The sequence below is a fragment of the Panthera pardus genome, unplaced genomic scaffold (assembly GCF_024362965.1).
Source record: "Panthera pardus isolate Hobbes unplaced genomic scaffold, ASM2436296v1 HiC_scaffold_26, whole genome shotgun sequence".
Classification (NCBI taxonomy): domain Eukaryota; kingdom Metazoa; phylum Chordata; class Mammalia; order Carnivora; family Felidae; genus Panthera; species Panthera pardus.
Window position 1 is genome coordinate 17,993,253 of NW_026526832.1, and position 25,816 is coordinate 18,019,068.

At 39.4% G+C, this 25,816-nt stretch overlaps 1 protein-coding gene across 1 annotated transcript in view; it reads right to left on the bottom strand.

Moving 5' to 3' along the window:
• Positions 1-16,791, bottom strand: part of WDR43 (WD repeat domain 43) — a 46,490-nt gene extending 29,699 nt beyond the window's left edge. Inside the window, exons 1-3 of the mRNA XM_019448533.2 lie at positions 16,529-16,791; positions 9,575-9,712; positions 4,435-4,556 (exon numbers count right to left, since the gene is read on the bottom strand). Coding sequence (XP_019304078.1) covers positions 4,435-4,556; positions 9,575-9,712; positions 16,529-16,753 — 485 coding nt within the window. The 5' untranslated portion in view covers positions 16,754-16,791. The remainder of the gene's footprint in view (positions 1-4,434; positions 4,557-9,574; positions 9,713-16,528) is intronic.
• Between the last annotated feature and the right edge of the window lie 9,025 nt (positions 16,792-25,816).

Consider the following 25,816-nt stretch of genomic DNA (forward strand, 5'->3'; position numbering starts at 1 on the left):
AAACAAAAGTAGATTCCTCTCTTCTACTACACACACAAAAAACTTGACTAATTAAACTAAAGCTAACAGATTAAAAATAAGTATTAAAAAGTGCACAGGAGAGTGTTTTTATAATCCTGTTTTAGGAAAGGCCTTCCAAAGCAATTACAAACCAGAAATCATAATGGTAAAAATAACTTGATTTAAATAAGTAAAACTTCTGTACCACAAAATAAGTCATAAATTTAAAACCAAAAAACTAGAAAATATCAAATATATATACTACAGGAAAAAGATTAATACTCAGAATACATAAACAGCTCTTTATATTTAAGAACTAGATCAGATTAAAAAAAAAAAACCTCAAAAATACACAAAAGATATAAACAGGCAATTCATAGAAGAAATACAAATTGTCAATAAACATGAAAACACTCACCCTCACTAGTAATCAAGGAAATGCAGCAATAATACAGGACACTTTTTCCTTCACCCTTTTTTCAGTTGCTAACATTTTTGATAATTTCTCAACAATTCCCACAGCTTCAACATTTTATATTCATCATTCAACCCCTATTCACTTAATATACATATAAAAAAAAGACATGATCACCAGCCCGACAAGCGTCCCTGAATCTATCTCCTCACTCGGCACTGAAAATGCTAGCAAAGAGCTAACACCACTGCTGAGCTCCCTCCCCAGCCTCCATTAAGAGCTCTGCAACTCAAAGTGTAACCTCCTACACCAGCATCACCTGGGAACTAAGAATGGACTCCCAAACCCGACCTAGACCTACTAAATCAGTTCTATCTGCACAAGTAACTCACGTGCACATCAGAGCTTGAAAAGCACTAGATCAGAAGATTCCTCTCTAGGAAATGTGACCGGTGCCAAGGTAATAACCCACATATACTGACATTCAAAGGCTTCCCCCTCAGTCCACAAATGAAGCCCAGCAATTGAGCTGCCACCTACACAAGCCTTCCAATCAGTTTCTTCATGTTTCATTTTCAAATAGCAACAGGCAGCCAAGGATCCCCCATCATTTCAAGAATGCCTTTAACTAACATAAAAGAAGCTAAAAATCAAACAAAAATCAACACATCCTCAAGAGGGAAATGATGTTAGGAACAAAAGAAAAATACTTTAAAATCCTGTAATTATTATCTTCAGAGAGTTAGAAAATATTATATCCATGAAAGAAGCATGATGCAACAAAAAAGAAACATTAAGAGAACAAAAAAAAAATCTCCCAGAAGTTAAAAATATGGTTAGAGAAATGTAAAATTTCAATAGAAAATTTGGAAGGTAAAACTGAGGCAATCTCCCTGGTAACAGAAGAAAAAGACAAAAGGAAAACTAAGAGAGAACAAAGAAACCTAAAGGATCAGTCCAGGAAATGTAATATCTAAGTTACAACAGACTGTACTAGAGAAAGATCAAAAAAACAGAGAAGATGAAATTATCAAATACATGCTACAAGAAAAATGAAGGAGTGCCTGAGTAGCTCAGTTGGTTAAGCATCAACTCTTGATTTTGGCTCAGGTCATGATGATCTCACGGTTCATGATAGAGCCCCACTCCCCTCTCCAGCCCAGGGTTTTGCACTGAGGGCAGGGAGGCTGCTTGAGATTTCTGTCTCTCTCTCTGCCCCTCCCCTGCTCACACTCACTCTCTCAAAATAAATTAACACTAAAAAAAAGAAGAAAGAAAAATGAAGAGCAATTTTCCTCAAAAATGAAGGAAAAATAACCAATGAACCAATGCTTCAAAATCCTGAAGGAGAGGGGCGCCTGGGTGGCTCAGTCGGTTAAGCGTCCGACTTCAACTCAGGTCACGATCTCGCGGTCCGTGAGTTCGAGCCCCGCGTCGGGCTCTGGGCTGATGGCTCAGAGCCTGGAGCCTGCTTCCAATTCTGTGTCTCCCTCTCTCTCTGCCCCTCCCCCGTTCATGCTCTGTCTCTCTCTGTCTCAAAAATAAATAAACGTGAAAAAAAAATTAAAAAAAAAAAAAAAAAAAATCCTGAAGGAGAATTACTTCCAACCTAAAATTCCATATCTTCAAACTATAATTAACTGTGAGGGTACAATAAAGGCGCTGGTGGACAAGCAAAATCTCAGTAAATTTACCATCAACACACTTTTCTTATGAAGCCACCAATTCATGTGTTTCACAAAAAAGAGAGTAACCCAACAAAGAGAAAAATGGGATCTAGGAAATAGAGGTTCCATTTGACAAGAGAATTTTCAGGATGATAAATGTAAGAAAATCCCAGGATCCTCACTGTTCAGCAGACCTTGAAAGGTGACTGAGAAGTCCTCCAAGAAATATAATATAATTAACTGAATAACTGATGTGCTCCAAAATAACATGCAACTGTGAGGGTGAAAACGAGCTAACGACAAGTATATACAAAACTAAGCAAATGAACAAGGAAATTATAAACCCCAAGAAAAGCAGAGTTTTGTGCCAAAAAATATAAACCTAGTAGAGTACAAGGCTTATCTGTAATAATATTTAAGCAGTCATAATGCAAACAAATAGCCCTTCATCAAAAAATTGTGATGGGGCGCCTGGGTAGCTCAGTCAGTTGAGCGTCCAAATTAGGCTTAGGTCATGATCTAACAGTTCGTGAGTTCAAGCCCCACGTCAGGCTCTGTGCTGACAGTTCAGAGCCTAGAGCCTAGAGCCTGCTTGGGATTCTGTGTCTCCCTCTCTCTCTGCCCCTCCCTGGCTCATGCTCTCTCAAAAATAAACTAAAAAAAAAAAAAAACAAAAAAAACTGTGATGTTGGGAGAATGGAGAGGGTGAGAACTAAATCCTCATCTTCCATAGAAGTCAATACATAGTACCTAAAATGGTACACAATCCACTGACAGCAGCATAGGAATGCCAAGAATGGAGCTGGGAACACAACCCTATGAGATAGTAGTGTGCATGAGAGCTCAGGCTCTGACCCAACCATTTCTCAACTGTAAAACAGGAACAGAGCCCACTCACAGTGCTGTGGTTAAATACAATACTGTGTAGAATGCACTGAACAGAGCCTTAAACATTAGTCCCTACGTGAAGCACCTAACGTTGTGAACTTTCACCCATGCAGCATTTTAAAAATACAGTTGTGTGGCCCCCACCCCAGACCCAGTGGGTGGGAATCTCCACAGGTGTTTCTGACAGTCATCGGTGGGGAAACTGATGCAACAGATAAATGGAGACAAAAACTTACTGAACCTCTAGGGAGATGACCTATTCATCTGCACCTCCCACCCCAAACCCTCATTCAAATTCTAAGCCTCTATTCACAACCCCATCTGCTGGCTCTTGACTTTCATGTATTATTTCAAATTAGACTTGTTTAAAACTCAACATCCATTTCCCTCTTCTGGCTATAATTTCTATGAACTGTGCCACACCACTTGTCTAGTAAGTTCACAAAACTGAAAATGGTTACATTTAACTTTTGTCATTTAATTCCCCTTTTCAGGCTCCCCAAATGTACTTAGTTGCTATCTTCTTCATTCTCACTTTCCACTCTTACCATCCTACATTTAAACTACCACAACCACCTAGAATCTGGCTTCTCTGCCTTTGAACCTGCTCCTTTCCATATACTCTAGACAGTGCTGGCAGATCACCTTTTCCTAAAGCATTATCTTGGTGACTTTATTCCCAAGACATGACCTTCAGTGGCTCTCTCCTGCTTACGACATAGAATCCAAACCTCTAAGTAGTTTTAATATAGTAGAAAAGCACTGTACCAGAATTCAAGACAGCAGGATATGAACTCCTTCCCTGCCATTTATTAGTTATAAGACCACAGGCACCATTATCCTTCTTAGGGTCCTTATCTACACAAGTTGAACTAATTCAACACTTACTGAACACTTACTATAAAGCCTATCACAGGATTACATGCTTGAACTGGAAGAGTTGGTTGAGATTTTTTATCTATGACAGTTAAGGCCAGATTCTTAATACACTTTGGCCCATATCCTCTGCCAGTCATTATTCCCTAGTACATAAATCTTCCAATCTTTCACTTCCTTTTTCCCCAGACTTTGGTCTTGCCATTTCCCCACCTTCCTTCCCCCATCCTCTTCTATCCAAATAATACCTCTCCCAGAATGCCCAACTGAAATCCCTTCTCTTCCACCAGGCCTTGCCAACACTATCCACCTCATTTGACCAGTAATTACTTGCTACCTTATGTTTTCTCTTGTGCAGTTATTTGACTCTTGCATCATTTATTTAATGTTTATGTACTAAAATCTTGCATGCCTGATTTGATTTAAAGTTCCTTGAAAAGTCTATACCCTCATTAGTATCTACATTCCCTGTGTCCAATATCAGACTTTACCTACAGCCAAGAATAGTCTTGATTTATCAAACTCTAATGATTTCCAACAGTAACCAAGTTACCCCTCCAATACCATAGAACCATCAATGTTACTCACCACTTTACTTTGCATGTCTGTGTATTCCATTCCACAATGTGTTTATCATCTGAACAACTATATAAACAGCCATTGTCTTGATGCCACTGTATGCAATTGACCTTGTTGTCATGTCCACCACTCTAAAGGTCAAAAAAAAAAAATTAAAAGAAGAAACTCATCTTATAGAACATAATTACACCCTGAAATCATTACAAAGAGTTAACAAAAAAGACAGGCGTTAACCTAACCAAAAACACCCTACCCTGCATCTATCCATTTCCAACATCAAAAATGAGATAAATCAGCTATAAATACATCAAATGTTAATTTTCCCTTCTCTGCTTCCCTTCTATGTTTTTACATACTTCCACATCATAAGTCAAAGAATGCTAGTCCTAAATGCCACTTGCTTTTCACAAGAATGCCAGCACTAAGGCAAGATAAAATACTTCGTGCACAGTGGCAGAAAGTTTGTGACACTTGAGTGAACCAGTAAAGTCAAATCTTGGAGTTTAAAGTCAGTACTTCAGGTAAAAACCACATCTAATCAAAACTATCCTTGAAAATCCCTTTTTTAAAAACTATCAAAACCATCTCTCAATAAAGAAATCACTGTTTCTTCAAGTAAACACGAAATATCTCCTTGTGTTAAGGAAAATACGATACGAACAAGACTTTAACATACTCAGCATAGCAAGATGCTCATTCACTTAGAGGCACACAGGAATGGACACATCAACTGGGGAAGAGCAAGTTCAACTCCCCCACCCACCTCACACACATTCTGGGACAAACTTATTCAGCAGAATAAGGTGAGAAATCATCTACACTAAGCAATTGTGACTTTCACTCTACTTGAATTCACATCAATTAAACGAACACATGAATCAACATCACGTACATATGTAAGTTAAGGATAAAACTCAAAATCACTACTTCTATTACATAGATTCTTCCTACCTCGAAAGAAAAATAGTTTTAAATGTTAAGTTCAAAGGCATCTGGGTGGCCTAGTCGGTTAAGTGGCTGACTCTTGATTTTGACTCAGGTCATGATCTCACAGTTTGTGGGATCGAGCCCCACATCAGGCTCCACAGGCTCCATGCTGACAGCACAGAGCCTGCTTGGGATTCTCTCCTTCTCTTTCTGCCCTTCCCCTGCTCATGCACACAAACCTTCTCTCTCAAAATAAATAAACTTTAAATAAATAAATGTTAAGTTCAGATACTTCCCTTCGCTAATATGAGCTATCCACTCAAAGAACTAAATCCTGTATCATAGGATCCTATATCATAGACACATACACAAAGAACTGAATAAAAAAACATGCACAGATAAATTCCACTGAAAGAATTTAGTAAGAAAATAAAATTTTCAGGGACACCTGGGTGGTGCACTCAGTTAAGTGTCTGACTCTTGATCTCGTCTCAGGTCATGATATCACATTTCATGAGTTCAAGCGCCACTTTGGGCTCTGTGCTGATGAACGGAGCCTGCTTGGGATTGTCTCTCCTTCTCTCTGCCTATCCCCCGCTTGTTCTCTCTCTCCCTCAAAATAAATAAACATCAAAAAAAATTTTTTAAAGAAAATAAAATTTTCAAAAGTAGTAATCCAAGAGATATAAAGCAAAACAAAGTAACATTTTCAGTCTGTCCATCTAGCAATTTGCTTATTAGCATTGTAATACCCATAGTGGTAAGGTTGCAGAAAAAAATAGCACTATCATACATTGATAGGAGCTAGTATGCCCTTTTGAAAAACAATCTAGCAACTGTACATTTGTTCATTCACTTACATAGTCAATAAACATTTACACAATACCAATTATATGCCAGGCACTGCACTAGGCCAATATACTAGGCCAATACAATACACTATTACATCTAAATCCCAATAAAAGCATGCAAGATAGGTTACAGAATACCCATTTAAGAAATGAGAAGACAAACTACTTATCCATGACCACATAACTAGAAGGATTCAACCTCAGGACAGACTAGGTCCAAAGCCTGATCCCTTTCTATTTCACCGTATCATCCCAACACTCTTTACTCTGACCTCCTTGGTTACTATTTAATAAACTCATTCCCTATTAAAGATTTATGTATAGAGGCTCCTGGGTGACTGGGTCAGTTTAACTTCTGACTCTTGATTTTGGCTCAGGTCATGATCTCACGGTTCATGGGATCGAGCCCTGCCATCAGGCTCTGCACTGATAGCATGGAGCCTGCTTGGGATTCTCTGTCTCCCTCTCTCTCTGCCCCTCCCTCCACTACACACGCAGACACTCTCTCTCTCTGAAAAATAAAGTTTTAAAAAAAAGATTTATGTATAATCCCATGAAATACCAAAATGATCTAAAAAGGAGTTCTAGGCTCCATCAGCATTATGTCCACAACCACAGTAACTAAGTAAAGCAACTATCACACTGTACAGATGGCTAGGTACCTGCTCATCACAAGACTGATAAAATCAAAGGATGGGCTCCCAACTACAGTGGGGTAAAAGCCTACACGAAGATCACACTTGACTTGGAGAGGAGGGAGGAAATAAAGGAGATTCCCTTCTTACTAATTATACCTCTAAATAATTTGTTTTACAGTTGTGTTTTTATAATCTTTAATATGAAAATAAGTAGCATACTTTTAAATGCAGACTTAAAATCAGACAAAATGTTTTATCTATCAAATCAGCTGGGTTTCTGTTAATGTTATTGCTGGTTTTTTTTTTTAATTTTTTAAGCATTTATTTTGAGAGAGACAGCACAAGTTGGGGAGGGGTAGAGAGACAGGGTGAGAGAGGATCTCAAGCAGGCTCCATGCTGCCAGTGCAGAGCCCAGATGTGGGGTCTAAACTCACGAAACCATGAGATCATAACCTAAGCTGAAACCACAAGTGAGACACTTAACTGAGCCGCCCCAGGTGGCCCAATGTTATTGCTGTTTTAATGGGAATATTCAATGGTGGAAATAATGCTACTGGAATACAGGTACAGTCTTTTCATTGCTGACATAAGTAAAATTAGAAGAATGTTTCTAGAAAAGTATTTGTATACTATGCCTAAAATGCCTTAACATTAAAACACTCTGACTCATTACTTACAGGTAATTTTGGGAATGGAATCCATGTAAACAGATAAAAAAATGTGTAACAACAAAAAATTAGAAGCCACCTTAACAGTAATAGCTAAACTGCCAAGGGACTATCCAATTTAGTGGGATTTCAGGCAGTCACTGAAAATGTTTATAACTAGTTCTTGAAAAATACGAAAATGTTGTAATGGATTTAAAATTTTTTAATGTTCATTAATTTTTTTGAGAGAAGAGAGGACAAGCAGGGGAGGGGCAGAGAGAGAGGGAGACACAGAATCTAAAGCAGGCTCCAGGCTCTGAGCTGTCAGTGAAGAGCCCAATGCAGGACTGGAACTCAGGAACTGTGAGACCATTAACCTGAGCTGAAGTCAGATACTTAACCGACTAAGCCCTGCTCATGTTGTAATTTAATGGAAAATATCAGGATACGAAATAAGTAAGAACTGTATTTCTTAAACATGTACACAAAGAAATGCACAATCTATTAAATCTCTCTCAGTGGTAGATATAAGAGTAATTTTTTTTTCTCTTTTCGATGTAATGTAGTCCCAAATTATGTATGGAGCATGTTACTTAAAAGAGAAAACAGGAGGGCCGCCGGAGTAGCTCAGTTGGTTAAGCATCTGACTTCGGCTCAGGTCATGATCTCAGTTTGTGGGTTGAGCCCCACGTCAGGCTCTGTGCTGACAGCTCAAAGCCTGGAGCCTGCCTCAGATTCTGTGTCTCCCTCTCTCTCTGATCATGTTGTCTCTCTCTCTCTCTCTCTCTCTCAAAAATAAATAAACATTAAAAAAATTTTTAAAAAGAGAAAACAGGAGGGTGCCTGGGTGGCTCAGTCTGTTAAGCGTCCAACTCTTGATTTCAGCTCAGGTCATGATCATTCATGGTCATGAGTTCAAGACCCTCGTTGGGCTCCATGCTCAGCGTGAAGCCTGGTTAAGAGATTCTCATTCGCTTTCTCTCTCTCTCTCTTAAAAAAAAACTAAAATAAAATAAAAGAAAAAACAGGGGTGTCTGGGTGGCTAAGTCCGTTAAACATCCAACTGTTGATATCAGCTCAGGTTCATGAAGCTCAAGTCAGGTTCTGGACTAACAGCAGGGAGCCTGCTTGGGATTCTCTCTCCCTCGGTCTCTGCCCCTCCCCCACATGCACACACACTCTCATACTCTCTCAAAATAATTAAACTTTAGAAAAAAAACTTAGATTAAAAAAAGAAAAAACACTGCTTGATTCACATATACAGAAAGCATTCCTAAAGAAAGAGAAAAGTTCAGCAAACACCAAAAACATAATGTAGTAGATAATGTCTGAAACAAATCATTGTAAGTTAAATCACTGTCCTGTAGTATATATTTGCTCTGTGGTACTGGGGCTAGGACTCCAAACCACATTCTTGCTTTGCCAGCTGCACGGCCAGTAGGCTCCACCAATAAGGGGTGCTAGAGGGAGACAAGGCTGGAGGAAGAACAAGGGACCTGTTCCTTCCTGTCTTCTAGTGTATATCAGCCCAGACTATCTTTACCCCAACAAGGCAATGCTTCTAGCAGCAGCTGAACCCAATATGCAATTTTTCCAACCCCTGGAATAGTCTCCTCCCCTCCTTTCAGAGACACTAGTAGTCAGCTAGAGCTCTGTCCTCAGAGGTCTGGACCTCAAGTCCATGGGGCCACTCCTCCTCAAGAGACAGCAGCATAGAAAGCAATACCTGTTCCTTAAAGGTCTGAGTTGCAGCAATAATCCCACTGCCTCCTTTGTTCTCTGGCCCTGGAAGTGGTGAGCTCTTTCCTGCAGTCACTGTTTGTGATACCTTGAACTTATTACCTCTATTTTAAACCTCATCAAAAGTTCTTCGTATTCTGACATATCATGAAGATTACGTTACCTGTCACAGCTATTAGCAAATATCACTATACACAATTTTAAATGTGGGGGCAGAAATATGTGCCTATAGTACAGATCCTATAGCATTATCCTGAACTGTTGTTTTTAATAAATCTCTAATAGTTTCCCCACCATCTTTTATATACAATATATGTCTGTGCACATACAAATATCTATACTTACTATCAATTTACTGTGTAATTCTCCTTTTACTGTACTGTATAATAAAATACTACCAACTGCTGTACCAAGAGCCAACAAGTCAATCTGGTTACTCGGTCCTATAGCTTCTGATTTCCTTTTTTTCCTCTGGGGACTTTCCTGGGGGAGGGGGAAGAAAAAAAGAAAAAACAATTATGTATTTCAATACAAGACATCATTAATGCATAAATGCAAATGCCCACTAGACAACAAATGAAATGACTGCTACCAAAAGACACTTTAAAGACAGGGGTGGGGGAATTCACTCTCAAATGCTTTCTTTCTCACTATTTAGGGAAAAAAAAAAAAAAACTACCCCAATGAAAAGAAGAGCTTGTAAGTCTCAGTCCCTGCCTCCTACCTCTCTGGAAGGGAGGGAGTAAAGACAACAGGGTATGCTCTTGGTATTCTCTTAAAAGATCCATGCAGCCTCACTGCTGCTTCCACTTCTCAGAAATGAACCACTCCTGATAGGTCCAAGCCTCCACTCCCAAGCAGAGATTATAGACCCAAGCAACCAACACTTTCCCTTTTCCTCTCATCTTTCCTTTGTGTTCTACCTTCATTCCCAGGAGGGGACTCTAATGTTTTTATAAACACACATTTATTTCGGTTTCAGTCAAAAAAAAAAAAAAATCATTGTAACTAATAGCTCACACTAGAATTGCTCTAGTGTGTGAGAATTAGGGTTAGTCAGAAAAGTTCCATGCAGTCTTGGTGATCCTAATGACTTAAGAGGCACAAGTTTCAATCTAATGTCTAATGCCACAAGACTTCTTTGATTTACTTCAAAAATAATACTAACAGCTCCCATATGCCAAAAACAATCAATGATCACATCACATCAAAGTATATTTATAATGCTGAAAATGTACCATTTCAGAACTTCTCTTCCATATGTTTTTTTAAATTAAAGCTTGCCAGCCTGTACTTTAGCATAAAGGGCTGAGAAAGCCATTCTTTTAATATAAAACATTGTTTTAATATAAACCACTAACCCTGGAAAAAGAACATATTCTCAATAGTGCAAGATCTTTGCTCTAGAGCAAAAACAACAGAAAATTTGCCCCAAAAGCCACCAACATAAACTATGATGTTACAAATACATAAAAAATATCAAGGAGGAGATTTATACAGCATTTTCCATTTTTTTGAGTTTTCTTATGGGGCTGTTACATTTGAAGAATTTTATTCATTTGAACACTTAGCTCACAAAAAGTAAAAAGATTTAACAAAAAATAAACTTTTTATATATAGAAAAAAATACACATTTTGCAAGTCCTGAGGAAATGTATCTACGTTAATAAACCCCAAAGAGAAGTTACAATTAAAAGCCAAACTATAAAAGTCTGATGGTCTTATCAGTAATTTAATTTGCTTAAAACACTGAAACCTTAGCACAAGCAATGTCCTATGTCCCACCTTCAGTTAAACAAATGTCTAAAGCCAAGTCTGAGTGATCCCGCAAGGCAGATGTGGTCTCTGCACAAGGTTATAAACACAAACACCTATTTCAGGCAAGGGCAGTGGGGGAAAGTATACCAACCTCCTACTACACCTCATCAGAAAACTCTTCTCTGAAAGATTCTAGAACTTATTTCTCCAACTCTTGGTTTTCCCAAATCAAATCAAAATTATCCACACTGAGGTTTCTAATGTGTGAAACATATGCTGGTCCAAATATGTATATGTGTTTTTGGAGATACGAATTTGCACTAAAAAGCACAAAGAAATTTTAGAAATTAAACATTAACATATTCAAAGCCCTAATTTCCCCATCAACAAAATCTGTATTTTGGGGAGAAGCAAGCAGAGACAAGTGGAGGAGCATCCACAGAACCTATGCCCAATTTTGAGGATTACTGGTCTAAACCTAAATAATAACACAAGTAACACATCTCAAAGAACTACTGACTCATGCATATTTTCTCTGAGTTGGACGATCTTTTTAAAAATCACTTCCAAGTTAGCAGGATGAGCATGTCTGAACAAGTCAACCAGATAAGCTTATGTAAGCAATGTGCATTTTAGTGAAATCTACTATTTTAAATACTACCCCATTACCAAATATTTCTGAACCCAAGAATTTAAAGCTAATATTTATGGATTATGATAGACCTTTGTCAGCATTTTCTTTCTGAACCTGTTGCTCCTGTGATCAAAAACTTCAATGATTCCCCAGAGAACAGTAAATCAATATAAACAACTTGTATTCAAAAGTATCTGCAATTTGCCTCCAACCCACCCTTTCCAACCTTATTTCTAATTCCATCTTTACATTACACCAATCACTAACACTTTCCCCTTTTGCTTCTGCTTTTCCCTGAACCTGGAGGGGTCTTTTCCTGCTCACCTCAATTTTTACCTGGTTAAAAATCTATCCATGCTTCAAGGTCCACCTCAACTCTCACCTCTCCACAAAAATCTCTTCTTTCCCTTAAGGCACACATCATACTGTGCTCTGCATTACAGACACTGCATATCTGAATTGTCCATTTCTTCCCTGATGTCTCAGTCATACTCAGTTTTACTTCCTCTAAAGTGCCTAACACAATGTCATGTGCACACTCATTATTTACATATAATTATATAAAGTAATGAAAAGGGTAGGCTAAAACTTTAATTCATATTTGTGATTGGAAAATTGGGAGTTCCTGGGGGTACCAGGAGTGAAGACGAAAAAAAATGTGATTTCTTACAGTCTTTTTCAATGTTGAAAGTCTGACTGAGCTAAACAATAAAGAGCAGCACCAATCTGAAAAAGTTTATCAACATTTGATCCAAAAGGCAATCAAAAGGCTGGGTGAGAGTGTCACCAACATATGTGCAGGATTTACAAAATCAAGACAGGGCAGATGTGAAAAACAGAGGAAAAAAGCACATCCCTTGATGAGAAGTCTGAATTTGACCAATAAAGCAATGACTTTTTAGACTGAGATCCCAGAGTAAGAAGAGTTTACATGGACAGCCAGTACACACACTCATAAAAATACATATATATAAGCGAAACAAGTTCCACAAAAACCATATCCTTTCCCAAGCAAAACACACTCTGATGGTCTATTTCATTTAACACTATCACAACCCACTAATCTGTCTCACAATCCACTAATGGATCAAAACTATTTTTGAAAAATTCTGACCTCCAGACACCAAAAATTATGCCGAAGTTTCAAGTTTCATTCTGCAATTAGTCTCCTACGCCTTTTCTTGGCCTATCTTACCATCATTTCTCTGGCAAATGTTTAAGTTTCATAGATAACAGTGAACAAAATATGTGCATTTTACATATAATTACATACAGTCTTTATATCAAAAACACTTAAATTCTAATACACAGGAACTTCTATTCCTGTCAACAGGATCTAATCTGCAAACTTTACCTTGTTTTCAAGTTCAAATACTGGAGAGACCCTAAGATAGAGCATCATGCAGGAACACAACCAGACTGTACTACATCTCCAAGGGATGAGAATGGGAATACTCAGCTCAGATTCTTGCTAAAAACATTCTTAATGCTACTGTGCTTGCCCTGTCTCACAGCTGAAATCCATGTGTTTCGTTCAACAAGTACTAAGCTGCGTGAGACCATTTTAACTGCAGTGACAGCAAAGGAGCATAAACACATTTCCTGTGGTAGCTAACAGTCGACAAGGTCTGTTTCTTCAGAGCTGTACATCAGCTAGGGAAGGAAAAGTAGAGAAGTTTGAGAGATTTAAGGGGGCAATGAAATAGCAGGGTCAGTTACTAGGTGGCTCAGCCACTTCCTCCGTGGCTTTGGCATAACATCTCCGCCTCAGTTTACACACATACACCTGAGGAGCTGTAAACACAGCCATCTGTCGATAGTCCATCAGTCTGTCTTCTTGCACTTTGCTTATCCTCATTAGAGGTCCTCTTCCCCCAGGCCCCATCAACCAAATGAAATGCTCAGCTATATAACATGTACAAAAACCCTCCAAACACTACTGTGGCATGTGAAGTATTAGAATCATTCTGTGACCAAGAACAAGAAACAGCAATCCGATTTTTCTAAACATTTACGAAGTACTGCTTTAATTCTTGTAACCCAAGCAACCCAGCACCAACTCATTTTTCTCCACTCAGTAGTAATGTCACCAAACTTTGTCTTTGGGTGGCAAATTGCCAATCACTGAACCAGATACAAGATACCATTACAAAATGATTTACACTGAGGAATGTTAGCAGTAAATAGTAAAATGAGCCCATAGAGAATGCTAACTGAAGCATTCAATAACAATTAACATTTACTGAGCACTTACTACAGCAGTCATATAATTCTCTGAAGACTCTGAAAGGTGTGTGGCATAATCTCCACTTCAGGTTTGAGTTCCAAAAATGTTAACATGCTGGGAACACTGGCTTCAGAATAACATCCATTTCAAGCCTCATACTCTAATCCTCAAAGATGGGAAATGGAAGGGTTTAATAAGATGAGAACATCTTAAAACTTAAGTGACAAAGATCATAACCCAGGGGCCTGGGAGCAGAGACTGAAGCAGGTGCTATAAATCACTAATCATTTTCTAGCTTTAAAAAATTATGTGACTTTATTTTACCCCAAAACATGTGTGCGCATTCAAGAAAACTGCTTCTCCTCTCTCATCTTCAGTAAAATTGATGTTCTAGAAGGATACATCTCCAATATGACAAAGACTGGATGTCTCTACATTCCTCCAAGTTCTCAATTCTGTGACTCAAGATCTAGGGTTACCGCATGAGAAAAGCGGACAAGGAGTCAGAGTACCTCAACTCTAGTGGCCACAATCTCTTCTTTGGTTATTAAAGCTTCGGTGAAGTCACTTGAATTTTCTTAGTTCTGATTCTGTTCTTAAAAATCTTATTTCAAAACATTTCACAAAGTTATGTGGCTAAAACAAGAGCATACAGATAAAAGGATACTGAAGCCTACAAAAACTTTTAAGTAGCCAAACTCTCATTTTTCAATTAAGCCTTCCAAACTAGTGACTTGCTCAATGTGACAAAAGCCAAATTTGAGTTGAGTCCTGGGTATGAAACCAAATTCAGATATTTTTCTATATCAGACTGATATACATAACCTAAAACTATGACTTTCAACAGGAAATTTGTAACTAGGCCAAAGTTTTATTCCTGAGGCACAGAATGTGACTTAAGTCAACAGAAAATCAAAGGGGGGGTGAGGCAAAGAGGGATGGGGGCAGGCAACAAACTTCTGCCAACCTAATATTAACTATTTGTTGTAGATAATGGAGAACTAACTAAGCCCTAAATACCTGAGTTCTATTTCTGTTTTTGGTTTTTTGCAAGTTGCTTAATTTTCCAGAGCCTCAGTTTCTTCTTCACAAGACAAAAAGTTAATCTTTCCCTGCCAGGACTAACCATACAAACATGAGATATCAATAATGACCAGTGGTTTTAGCACTTACATTATTCTAAATACTTAGGTGTTCTTAAACATGTTCACCTTCACAACCATTCTATGAGGTGGGTATTATCACCCCTGTTTTACCAATGATGAATCAGAGGTATAAAAACTACTGAATTACTATGAAGCCAAACCTAGATTAAATGTAAGCAGTAGAGCTTGGATCCATGCATCCAATCATTGTTCCAGATTTTCCCTCAGCATCAATATTGTCATCTCTTTATAGGACTGTTAAGATAGAAACATAGAAAATAATTTTGAAAAGGAAAATTATGCAGACTGCTCTAACTTTAACAATGACGCCTATGATTTTTTTTAAGAGTCTGAGTTCACCTTAAGAGCCCCAAAAAGGTTTCTTTTAATAATCAACTAAAGTCACTTCATCTAGAAACTATGAAAAGCTACCTTAAGATCTGAAAAATACCTAAATATACTCATCCAAAGCATAGTTAGATGTACCCCTACTTTCAACCTAAACATTTAGCAGAAAGCTCCCCCACGGTAGTCAGATGGAGTTAAAACTCTGTTTTAAATACTAGCTTTTGAAGTTTTACCCATAGTGTCAGCTAAACACGAAACCTGAGGCTTCCAAATCACATTAGAATGATTCCGTTTGACTACTCTATACCTGTAGTACCCACGTGCATGTGAGTTAGAGCAGACGTAGTCTAGTGACTAAACAGTGAGTGACATCTTACCTGAGATGGGGCCCTAACAGTGAAAAGCCTTCCCTAACTCGGCAGTGTCCCATCTAAAAAAACTTCACCTGGACTGACATTCATTAAATTAAACCGGCCACTTCACTTTATCTCCACATCCTATAGCAGACTTCAGACTTGGTTTTAAAAGCGTGTATAAAGGGGAATTGAGATGTTAAAAATAAAAAAGCGTATAGTTTCAAAATACTGAGAATGGAAACAAACCTGGGAAAGTCAAGAGTTTCAAGAGTGAGAGTCCCACACACTGGACGTGGAAGAGAACACGTGGTGAGCTGCACCCAAGGGTTGGGGGGGGAAGGGGGGGTGTCCGGAAGCAAGGAAACAGACTCACTCATTCCAATCGCCTAAGGCAAAGCCGATGAACTAGAGGAATCGGAAAAGAACAGTACAGTCCCAAGGAGGGACTCTGTCAAAAGCCAAGACACTGAAGAGCACATGTTGATGCGAGAGGCTTGGCAGAAGCAAGCCGCCCTGGGGGACCGGGGGCCTATGCGAACATGGCGGCCCCGACGACAGCGGGGCGCGGGGCACAGACCGCATGGAGTCAGTCGGTGGGACTCCAGTCAACGGCCCATCGGATCCAGCCGCGCCCTCTTTCGCTACCCTGCGGACAGGCCGCACACGGGACTGGCGAAGTGGATGGAGTCCGCGCCGCCGCCACGCTCTGTGCCTCCTCGCCCCGGGCCTCGCAGGGCCGCGCGAGCTGCCGGGCCACGCGCCGTGGGGCCGAGGGTGCACCTAGGCCGAGCCCGGGCGGACGCCCGCCCCCCGCCGTCCCGCCTGCTTTACCTTGGCCTGCAGCCGCGCTGGCGCCCAGGCCAGGCAGGTGCAGGTACCGCTGAGGTGCGCGGAAGGCACGTACTCTTGGTGCAGCCTATTGTTGGCTGTCTCCCACACTCGCAACTGACCGTCGGCAGACGCCAAAGCGAAGTAGGCCTGGTTCAGCGGGGAGAAGGCGCAAGGAACCCCTGCCGGGGACAGGGGGTCTGCAACACCACGGCCGCCCGCCGCCATTGCTGCCCTGGCTCCGCGGCAGCCACGTGTTCGTCTGTGCGCATGCGCACCGGCGCGGGGCGGGGCCTGGAGGGAGGAAGTCGGGAGGAGGGAGCGTAGACAGCCGAGGGAGCGGCTCCTCGCGTCTTGAGCAAGCGTTGGGCGGACCCAGCCTGTGGACGGTGGCCCGGAGGGCCCAAGGCTAACTTATGCTGCGGGGGAGGGGACTGTGGAGGGACGTGACCGCAGACTGGAGAGCGGGACATTTCTTTTCAAAAAAAAAGAAAGAAAGAAAAAGGTTTGGGTTTGTTGGGTTTTTTTTAATTATAACATGATTGAACTCAATGTTTAGATGAAATAATCACATAACTCCATGATTGTGACATTTGTTTTCATTTTTTCTTATCCACTTCCACGCTGTAATCATGTGCACACATAACACACGTAATTTATTCAGACATCATAGTGTAAAAGTAATGGTAGGAGCTGCTTATTTCGTCAGGATTAATCCCATGTTACTACATCAAATAGACAATTTGTAATGACTCCAGAATGTTTCAACAAATCAATGCATTCTAATTCAAGAAATGCCAGATATTATTCGGCCCACACAGCTTATTGCCTAGCGGTAAAGACAAAAAACACCACCTTCAGGGATATAGGGAGACTCTAAAGCTTTACAAACAGGGAGTGCCAAGGTAACATTTGCGTTTTAGATTATTTGGAATAACAAACAGATCTACATTTCTTAAAAGGCCTCCTGGCCTCTGGATGGAAATGTTAGCGGGGCAAGAATGAAAGCAGACACACAATACAGAAGGACACTGGTGGGCTGGACTCAGATGAAAGCAGTAAAGGTGGGGAAAATGACCAAATTCCACATGTAATCTGAAATTAGAGCCAACCAGGTTTGCTAAATGATTGCAAAGGGTAAGAAAAAGACAGGTGAAAGATGATTCTAAGGCCTGAACAACTAAATGGTGATTCCATCAACTGGATTGGGGAAACGGGTTTGGTTGGAGTGGAAATCAAGAGTTCTGTTTTGGACAGTTAAGTATGATATGCCTATTGTACCTCCAAATAGAGTTGTTCAGGAGGAGCTGGCTATAAGAGAAGATCACAGAGATAGAAGTTTGGATGCATTAGCATACAAATGCTTTTTGAAACTGTGGGACTAGTCAGAGCATTTTGGGTATAAGTGCAGATAGAAAAGAAAACTTAGCCCCAAAATGTGCCAACCTTTAGAGGTCAGGAAGAGGAGGAAGATCCAGCAAAGAAGATGAAGAATGGGTAACAGGTAGGATGAAAGCCCAAGAGAATGAAATGCCCTGGAAACCAAATCTTTATAAGGATTTAGGAAGCAAAACTGATCAAAAACATGTCAAAGATTGTAAGATGAAGACTGAAAACGAACCAAGATTTGGCAAGATCAAGGGCGTTGGTGACTTTTCAAAAACAGTTGAGGGGTGCCTGGCCCAGAAGGTAGAGCATGCAACTCTTGATCTCAGGGTTATGAGTGCAAGCCCCACGTTGGGTGTGAAACTACTTTAAAATAAAATCTTAAAAAAAAAAAAAATCCAATAGGGGCGCCTGGGTAGCTCAGTCAGTTAAGCATCAGACTTGAGGGCTAGGGTCATGATCTCACGGTTCGTGAGTTACAGCCCAACTTTAAGTGAGTTTGAGCCCTGCATCTGGTGAGCCCAAGTCCCACTTGGGTGAGCCCCGCTTCAGGTGAGCCCTGCTTCTCTCTCTCTCTCAGCCCCTTGTGGAATTCTCTCCCTGTCTCTCTGCCCCTCGCTCACTTGCACCCTCTCTCTCTCTCTCTCAAAAACAAAACAAAAGCATTTGGGGTGGGAGACTTAGTGTAGAGGGTGAGAAAGAAAAAAGGAGGTGAGAAAGTGCAGAAAAGGGATTTTCAGAAACGTTTTCAAGGACTTTGTTGTAAAGGAGCATATATGAATCTGTATGAAGAAAAGTCTGAGCTAGAGTTATAGATTAGTCACAAATATACAAGTAAAAATAAAAGCTTATTGTGCACTCACCATATGTCAGGTACTATGCTAAGTATTTTGTGTGCATTAATCCATTCAGTCCTCACAACAACCCTAGGAAGTAGAAACTATGAATATCTCCATTTTTCAGATAACAAAACTGAGGTATAGAGCTGAGCAGTAAAGGAGGAGTTGGATTTCTAACTAAGTCATCTTTGAGTATAAACAATTTGACCCAATGAGACTATATAAAACTCAGGTCGATGACCCTTCAATACCCAAAATATCATTCATTGACCTCCTCCTTTTCAGGGATCTTGGCCTCTACCTTACTTACTCTCATGGTCACGTCTCAGACCTTATCATTACAATAGCTGCACCCCCTTCCTAATCTCAATTTTCCCACACCACTCTCTAACCATTAACTCCTATCTTTCCGTAAGGCTTGCTCCCTCCAGCTCCTTAATGGCTGCTCCTTCCTCTTAATTTATATTTTTATATATTTTTAATTTTTAAAAAGTTTTTAAATGTTTATTTTTGAGAAAGAGAGAGACAGAGTGCGAGCAGGGTAGGGGCAGAGAGAGGAGACACAGAATCTGAAACAGGCTCCAGGCTCCAAAAGCAGGCTCCGAGCTGTCAGAACAGAGCCTGACATGGGGCTCAAACCCATGAACCATGAGATCATGACCTGAGCAGAAGTCAGATGCTTAACCAACTGAGCCACCCAGTTGCCCCCTTAATTTATCTTAAAGTCTACGATTACAACCCTCAAATCCCTTGCCTCTTTCCCACATCATAGTCCTTCCGTGGTAAAACTGCAAACCTGGTAAAACCTAACTCTTCCCCCCCAAAGCAACTGAAAGTAACTAGAGAAAAGTCACAGCCACCTATTATGACTCTTATGCACTTTAAATTCACGGTCACAAGCTTCACATGGGAAGTCAATGCTGCCACGTTATCAATTGTTCCCGAGTCCATTCACACTTCCACTCTCCTAGACACTAATTCTTATCTTCTCCTACCATCTCAAAACTCCATCCTCCTTGCTCTCAGTGGATGACTTTGCTTCTATTTTTTGAGAAAATAGAAGCAATCACAAGAGAACTTCCACAAGCTTCCAGTACCACAAACTCTAACTGACCTGTGCTCTGTCACTCCTGGCGCTATGGATGAATTGTCCATGCTCCTAGCAAAGGCTACCCCTCCACATAAGTTATAGATCTCATTATTCCAAAACGTCTTTCCTCTCTCTACCAGCATTAATCTTACTTCTCAACTTAATCCTTCTCATCAACATATAAACATGCTGTTATTTCTTTCTTCCTAAAAAATAAAATTCCCTTTACCTCACTTCCCCCAAAGGCACTGTCCCAATCTTTTCTTTCCTTTAAAAAAAAAAAAAGTAATCTAATTTTCTTAATCTCTCTCCTCTGATTTCTCTCCTCTAACGGGATTTTCATTCCAACCCATCACTATGCCAAAATTCTCAGTAAGGGCCCAGTAACCTCTACATTGCTATATATGTGTCCATTTTAAGTCTGAATCTCATATGACTTATCATCAGTATGCTTGTCTTCCGTAGCATCACACCCTCCTGGCTTCCTCTTGCTTCTCTGGCTCCCCTTCTCTGTCTTCTCTCCTGGATCGTCCTTATCTCCCACTCTCTAACATCAGGGTGCCTTGGGGCACTTCTTTACCTGGGCATGTGACTTTCCAGAATAAAGAGTACATTTCCCAGCTTTCTTTGCAAACTGTGAGACCATGTGACTATAGGCCAATACAAAATGTCCTTAAAGTGACAGGGGTTGCTATTATTCATTGCTTTTTTTCCTTCTTAATTCCTGGAACTCAAATATGATGGCCAAAAGTTAGAGCATCCATGATGGAGTTTGAGGAGAAAACGACACGCTAAGAAGAGCAGAGCAGCAAGATAGAAGGATCTAGAAACCCTGAAGCATGATATACGCTCTGGGCCACCTTGCCTGGACTTCTTTTATACAAGAGAAAATTAAACTACCCTGCTGTTTAAACTACAGTATTTTGGGTTATGTCATATGCAGCCGAACCTAATTGTGCTCATTCTGTTATATCCTTTGCCTCGGCTGATGATACCATCAACTATCCAGTTAGCCACTGGAGAAAGTCAGAAAGCCACCTGTTACCCAGTCCCACATCTCACTTCTACCCAAACACATATACATATCTGATCAATCATCAGATCCTATTTTATCTCTTAAATAATTCTCCATTCAATTTCCTCATCTCCATCCAATTCTACCACTTCTGTTCTTATCTGAGCCTTATATCTCCCACTGGAACTGCCACCACTGCTTGTATTAGACTCCCTTTCTCCACGCTGGTCTCAGTGGTACGATCTTTGTAGATTATTAACCTGGCCATTCCACTTCTCCACTTGAAACCCTCCACAAGCTTGCTGGCACCTACAGAAGAAACTCTATGCTGTTTAATATATATGGATTACAAGACAATCTGTAATCTGGTCCCTGTCACCCTCCCCAATATCATCATTCACTGTGGATGGTCTCAAACATCACTAAACCCTGACCTGCTTCCGGTTTCCTGCCCTTATCATTCTTGTTATAGGTCCTGCTCTTTTGCTCTGCCTGTAATTTAAGCTCTTCTAATCCTCTCTCTGCCCCAATTCCAGGCCTTCATTGAACTTACTAACAATTCAACGTTTAACTAATTCTTTTTATCCTACAAAGTGATAGATCCTATCAGTCTCTAATCCTTAACAGAATATTTGCAAATCTAGTCAGCAATATATAAAAAAGATTAAAGACCATGATCAAATGGGATTTATCCCAGGAATGTAAGGTTGGCTTAACATTCAAAAATCAATAACTGTAATATACCATGTTAACAGAATAAAGGATTAAAAATGCATGATAATCTTGAAAGATAAAGAAAAACATTTTTTGATAAAGAAAAAGATTTTAACAGAATCCAACACCGATTGATAATTAAAAAAAAAAAAAACTTTTAACAAAGTAGGGACAGAAAGGAATATCCTCAATCTGATAAAGGGCATCTACAAAAAACCTACAGCTCACTTCATACTTAATGATGAAAGATTGATGCTTTCCTCCTAAGATTGAAAACAAGTTAATTCTTTCCATTCTGACCAATTCTATTCAATATTTACTGAAGGTTCCACCTATTGCAATAAAGTTAATAATAATAATGATAATACCATCCAAATTGGAGAGGAAAGAATAAAAGTATTTTTATTCACAGATAACTTATAGAAAATTTTGAAGAATCCTCAAAAAATTCTAAAACTAATAAATCAATGTAGCAAGGTCTCAAGATACAAGATCCATATAAAAATCAATTGTATGTCTACATTCTATCAATAGACAATCAATATTAAATTGAGAATGACTCCATTTGCAATAGCAACAGAAAAAATACCTGGGGGGAAAATGAACAAAAGTTCAAGACTTGTATTCTAAAAAGTATAAAAAATTGCTGAGAAAACTTAAAGGAGACCTGAATAAAGGGAAGGACGTTGCATATTCATGAACTCAATAAACTCAATATTGATAAACTCAATATTGTCCAGATAGTAATTGTACTCAATTCGCTCTGTAAATTCAATAATCCCTACAAAAATCTTATCAGGAATATTTTAATGTTTATTTATTTTGAGAGAGTGTGCATGCAGAAGGAGCAGAGAGAGAGAGGGTGAGAGAGAGAGAGAGAGAGAGAGAGAGAGAGAGAGAGAGAGAGAGAATCCTAAGCAGGCTTCACACCGCCAGCACAGAGCCTGACACAGGGCTTGAACTCACAACCACTAGATCATGACCTGAGCTGAACCCGAGAGTTGGACACTTAACCGACTGAGCTGCCCAGGTGCTCCTTAGCTGGACTTTTTGTAGAAATTGGTAAATTAATCCTTATATGGAAATGCAAAGTGAAGCAATTATCTAAAAGAAAAACAAATTGGCGTACTCCTACTACCTGATTTCAAAATTTAGAATAAAGCTACAATATCGAGACAGTGTAAGAACTTTTAAGATGTACTCTCTTAGCAACTTACAAATATGCAACGTAATATTAACTATTGTCACCATGTTGTACATTATATCCTCAGGATTTATTTATTTTATATCTAGAAGTTTGTATCTTTTGACCTCCTTCAATTGACTCCTTCAGTTTCTAATACACAACAGTATATCCTAGAGGAGTTTTACAGAATCCAGATTCAAGTTCAGCAGCAACAGGGGGAAACACATGAAAAAGCAAGAGAAAAGCAGTTATATTCTCAGATTTAGATACTTTATGTTTTGCTAAAAATCAGTTTTAAAAAAATCATGAACTTCAGCAGTTCTAGTAAAAGCTAAGTACATGTAAAGATACAGAATAAAACATACAACTATTAAATATATTTGGACAATATTTACATGCTGAATTATTTAGTATAGGCACCTAGGTATCAGGGCTGCTGTTTTTCTCATTTCCTACTTTCTTCAATCATTTATTCAACAAATATTTATTGAGGGCACATTGGGTTCCAGGCACTATAACAGGCAATGGAATTATAATGATGGGTTAGACACAACCCTCTCCACAATCTTATCCTCTAACTTCAGAAATGGTAAATAAACAGTGATCTTATTTAATCTGACATGCACAATGCAGGGTTTGGTCTAAAGACAGGATATATACCAGGAGCACATAGGAGAGTCACTTCTCCCAGTGTTTTGGAGTTATTATAAGCCACCATTCTGGTGAGGTTGATACCTGAAGGATGAGGGAAAATTATACAAAAGAGAGGAAAGAAGCACACTCAAAGAGGTAGAGGAGAACATTGGTGGAATTAGAACTGATGGTCTAATTTGACTTGAGATTTTAAGATGTTAGCCATCAGCCACAGTACTCCTTGAAAGCTGTTTGGACTTTAAAATAATTGCTTGACTAAATGACACTGGCCTTATAAATATGAGTTGATGATGCCTCACTATAGTTTCAGAGTACAGGCTGACAGTTTCCTAGGGAAGATGGAAGGAAAGGGAAAAGGATAGTCAAAAAGAGAAAGGCACGCATAGTGACTTTTTGAGAGCTTAAATGCTCTGAAAGATCATCAATTAATAAGGATTAATTGTATTTTTCAACATATGTTAATGTATTTCATTAGATGTGTGTACGACAAAGATTTATAACATCGTGTCTTATTCAAATAGTAAAAAGGGGTGCTATTTGCTTTTTACAGTTTATGTTAGAAATCAAAGATATGTAAACTTATTTCCCACATTCTGTCATTATATCTTCTTCTTTCCAAGCCCTACTCCTTCTGAGATAACAGCCAAATACAATTTAATCATCTTTAAGAGATAATAAAGCAGGAATGATAAATTTTAAAACCATTAGTAGGGCTTAGGATTCAGACAGTGCCAACCCAGGCCCTCATTTGGGAGTAATAATAAAAAGATTTCTTAAAATCATAGAAACTTTCTTAAAAAACATAGGTGGGTGCCTGGGCGGCTCAGTCAGTTGAGCATCCAACTCTTGATTTTGGCTCAGGTCATGATCCCAGGGTCATGGGATGGAGAGCGGTAAGTGGGGCTCTGCACTGAGTGTGGGGCCTGCTTAGGATTCTCTCTCTCCCTCTGCCCTTCTCCCTCCCCGCCCCCCTACTCTCTCTCAACAAACAAACAAAACAAGAAAACTTCCTTAAAACCAAATCAAAACAAACAAATAAAAAACAGAAGTGAGACGAACAGTTGGGGTGGAGGGTCAGAGCAGTTTCTTTATTCATTTTTAGGACTGAAAGAGAGAAACCTGATAATGGAGTTTGTGGTGGCTGATGTTTTAGAAAGCACAGTTTAGAAAGTTTTAATTTATCTTCAAAAGCAACAAAAAGACTTCTTTTATCAAACTGAAACTGAATTCATAGCCTTTTGAGCATATTTTGACTTGAATTCTAAATTCAATTGTACTGTTGACCAGTTTTTGGGAAGGGGTGTTACAGTACAAAGAGCGTGGACTGCTGAAGCAGAGTGACCTAGGTCAGAAACCCTGTCATGCCGCTTGTCAGCTTTGGGACCTTGCCCATATAATTTAACCTCCCTGGGTCAGTTTTCTTATGCATAAAGGAGGAATACTTATTTCTAACACAGTGTTGTTGTAAAGTTAAATCAGTAAAATATCCAACATGCTTGGTATTGTCAAACCCTCAGTAAACTTTTACCAGCTGAATTAATAAACAAGTTAGTGACATTTAATGTCAAATTAGACCTTGGACTCCAAAGATAACCTTTTCCTGGTTTTGTTTTGGTTTTAGGATTAAATAAATTTATTTTTATTTCATTCTTTTGGGGTAGGGTGCCAAAACCTGAATAAATGATTTTTAAAGAGATCCAATAAAAAAGAATCCAAAAATCCAGTCGATGTTTTGTGTTTTTTTTTGTTTTGTTTTGTTTTTTTGCTTATACAACAGAAATTTATTTTCTCACAGTTCTGGAACACATAGGCCAAATTGTGGGCAGGTTTGGTTTCTTCTGAGGACTCTCTCCTGGGCTTGTAGATGGACATCTGCTGCCTGTCTAGCTGGTCTTCCCTGAGTTCCTGTGTTCTAATCTCCTTTTCTTGTCAGGACACCACTCATAGTGAATTAGGTCCCACACTAGTGACTTCATTTTAACTTAATTGTTTCTTTAACCTTATCTCCAAATACAGTCACATTCTGAGGTACTGGGGATTAGGACTGGGCTATATGAATCCTGAAGGGATTAAATTCAGCCTGTAATACCCCTGTACCCTACAACCCTATTTCAGCAATGACCTTTTCCACCCTTAAAGATGATTCTACTTAGTTTTAGGGGTGGTAACATTAATTGTTATATTTTAATTATCAAAAACAATTCTGCTAAATAAGCACACAGTGACTACTATCACTTTTTTTTTTTAATTTTTTTTTATTTATTTTTTTTTTATTTTTGGGACAGAGAGAGACAGAGCATGAACGGGGGAGGGGCAGAGAGAGAGGGAGACACAGAATTGGAAACAGGCTCCAGGCTCCGAGCCATCAGCCCAGAGCCTGACGCGGGGCTCGAACTCACGGACCGCG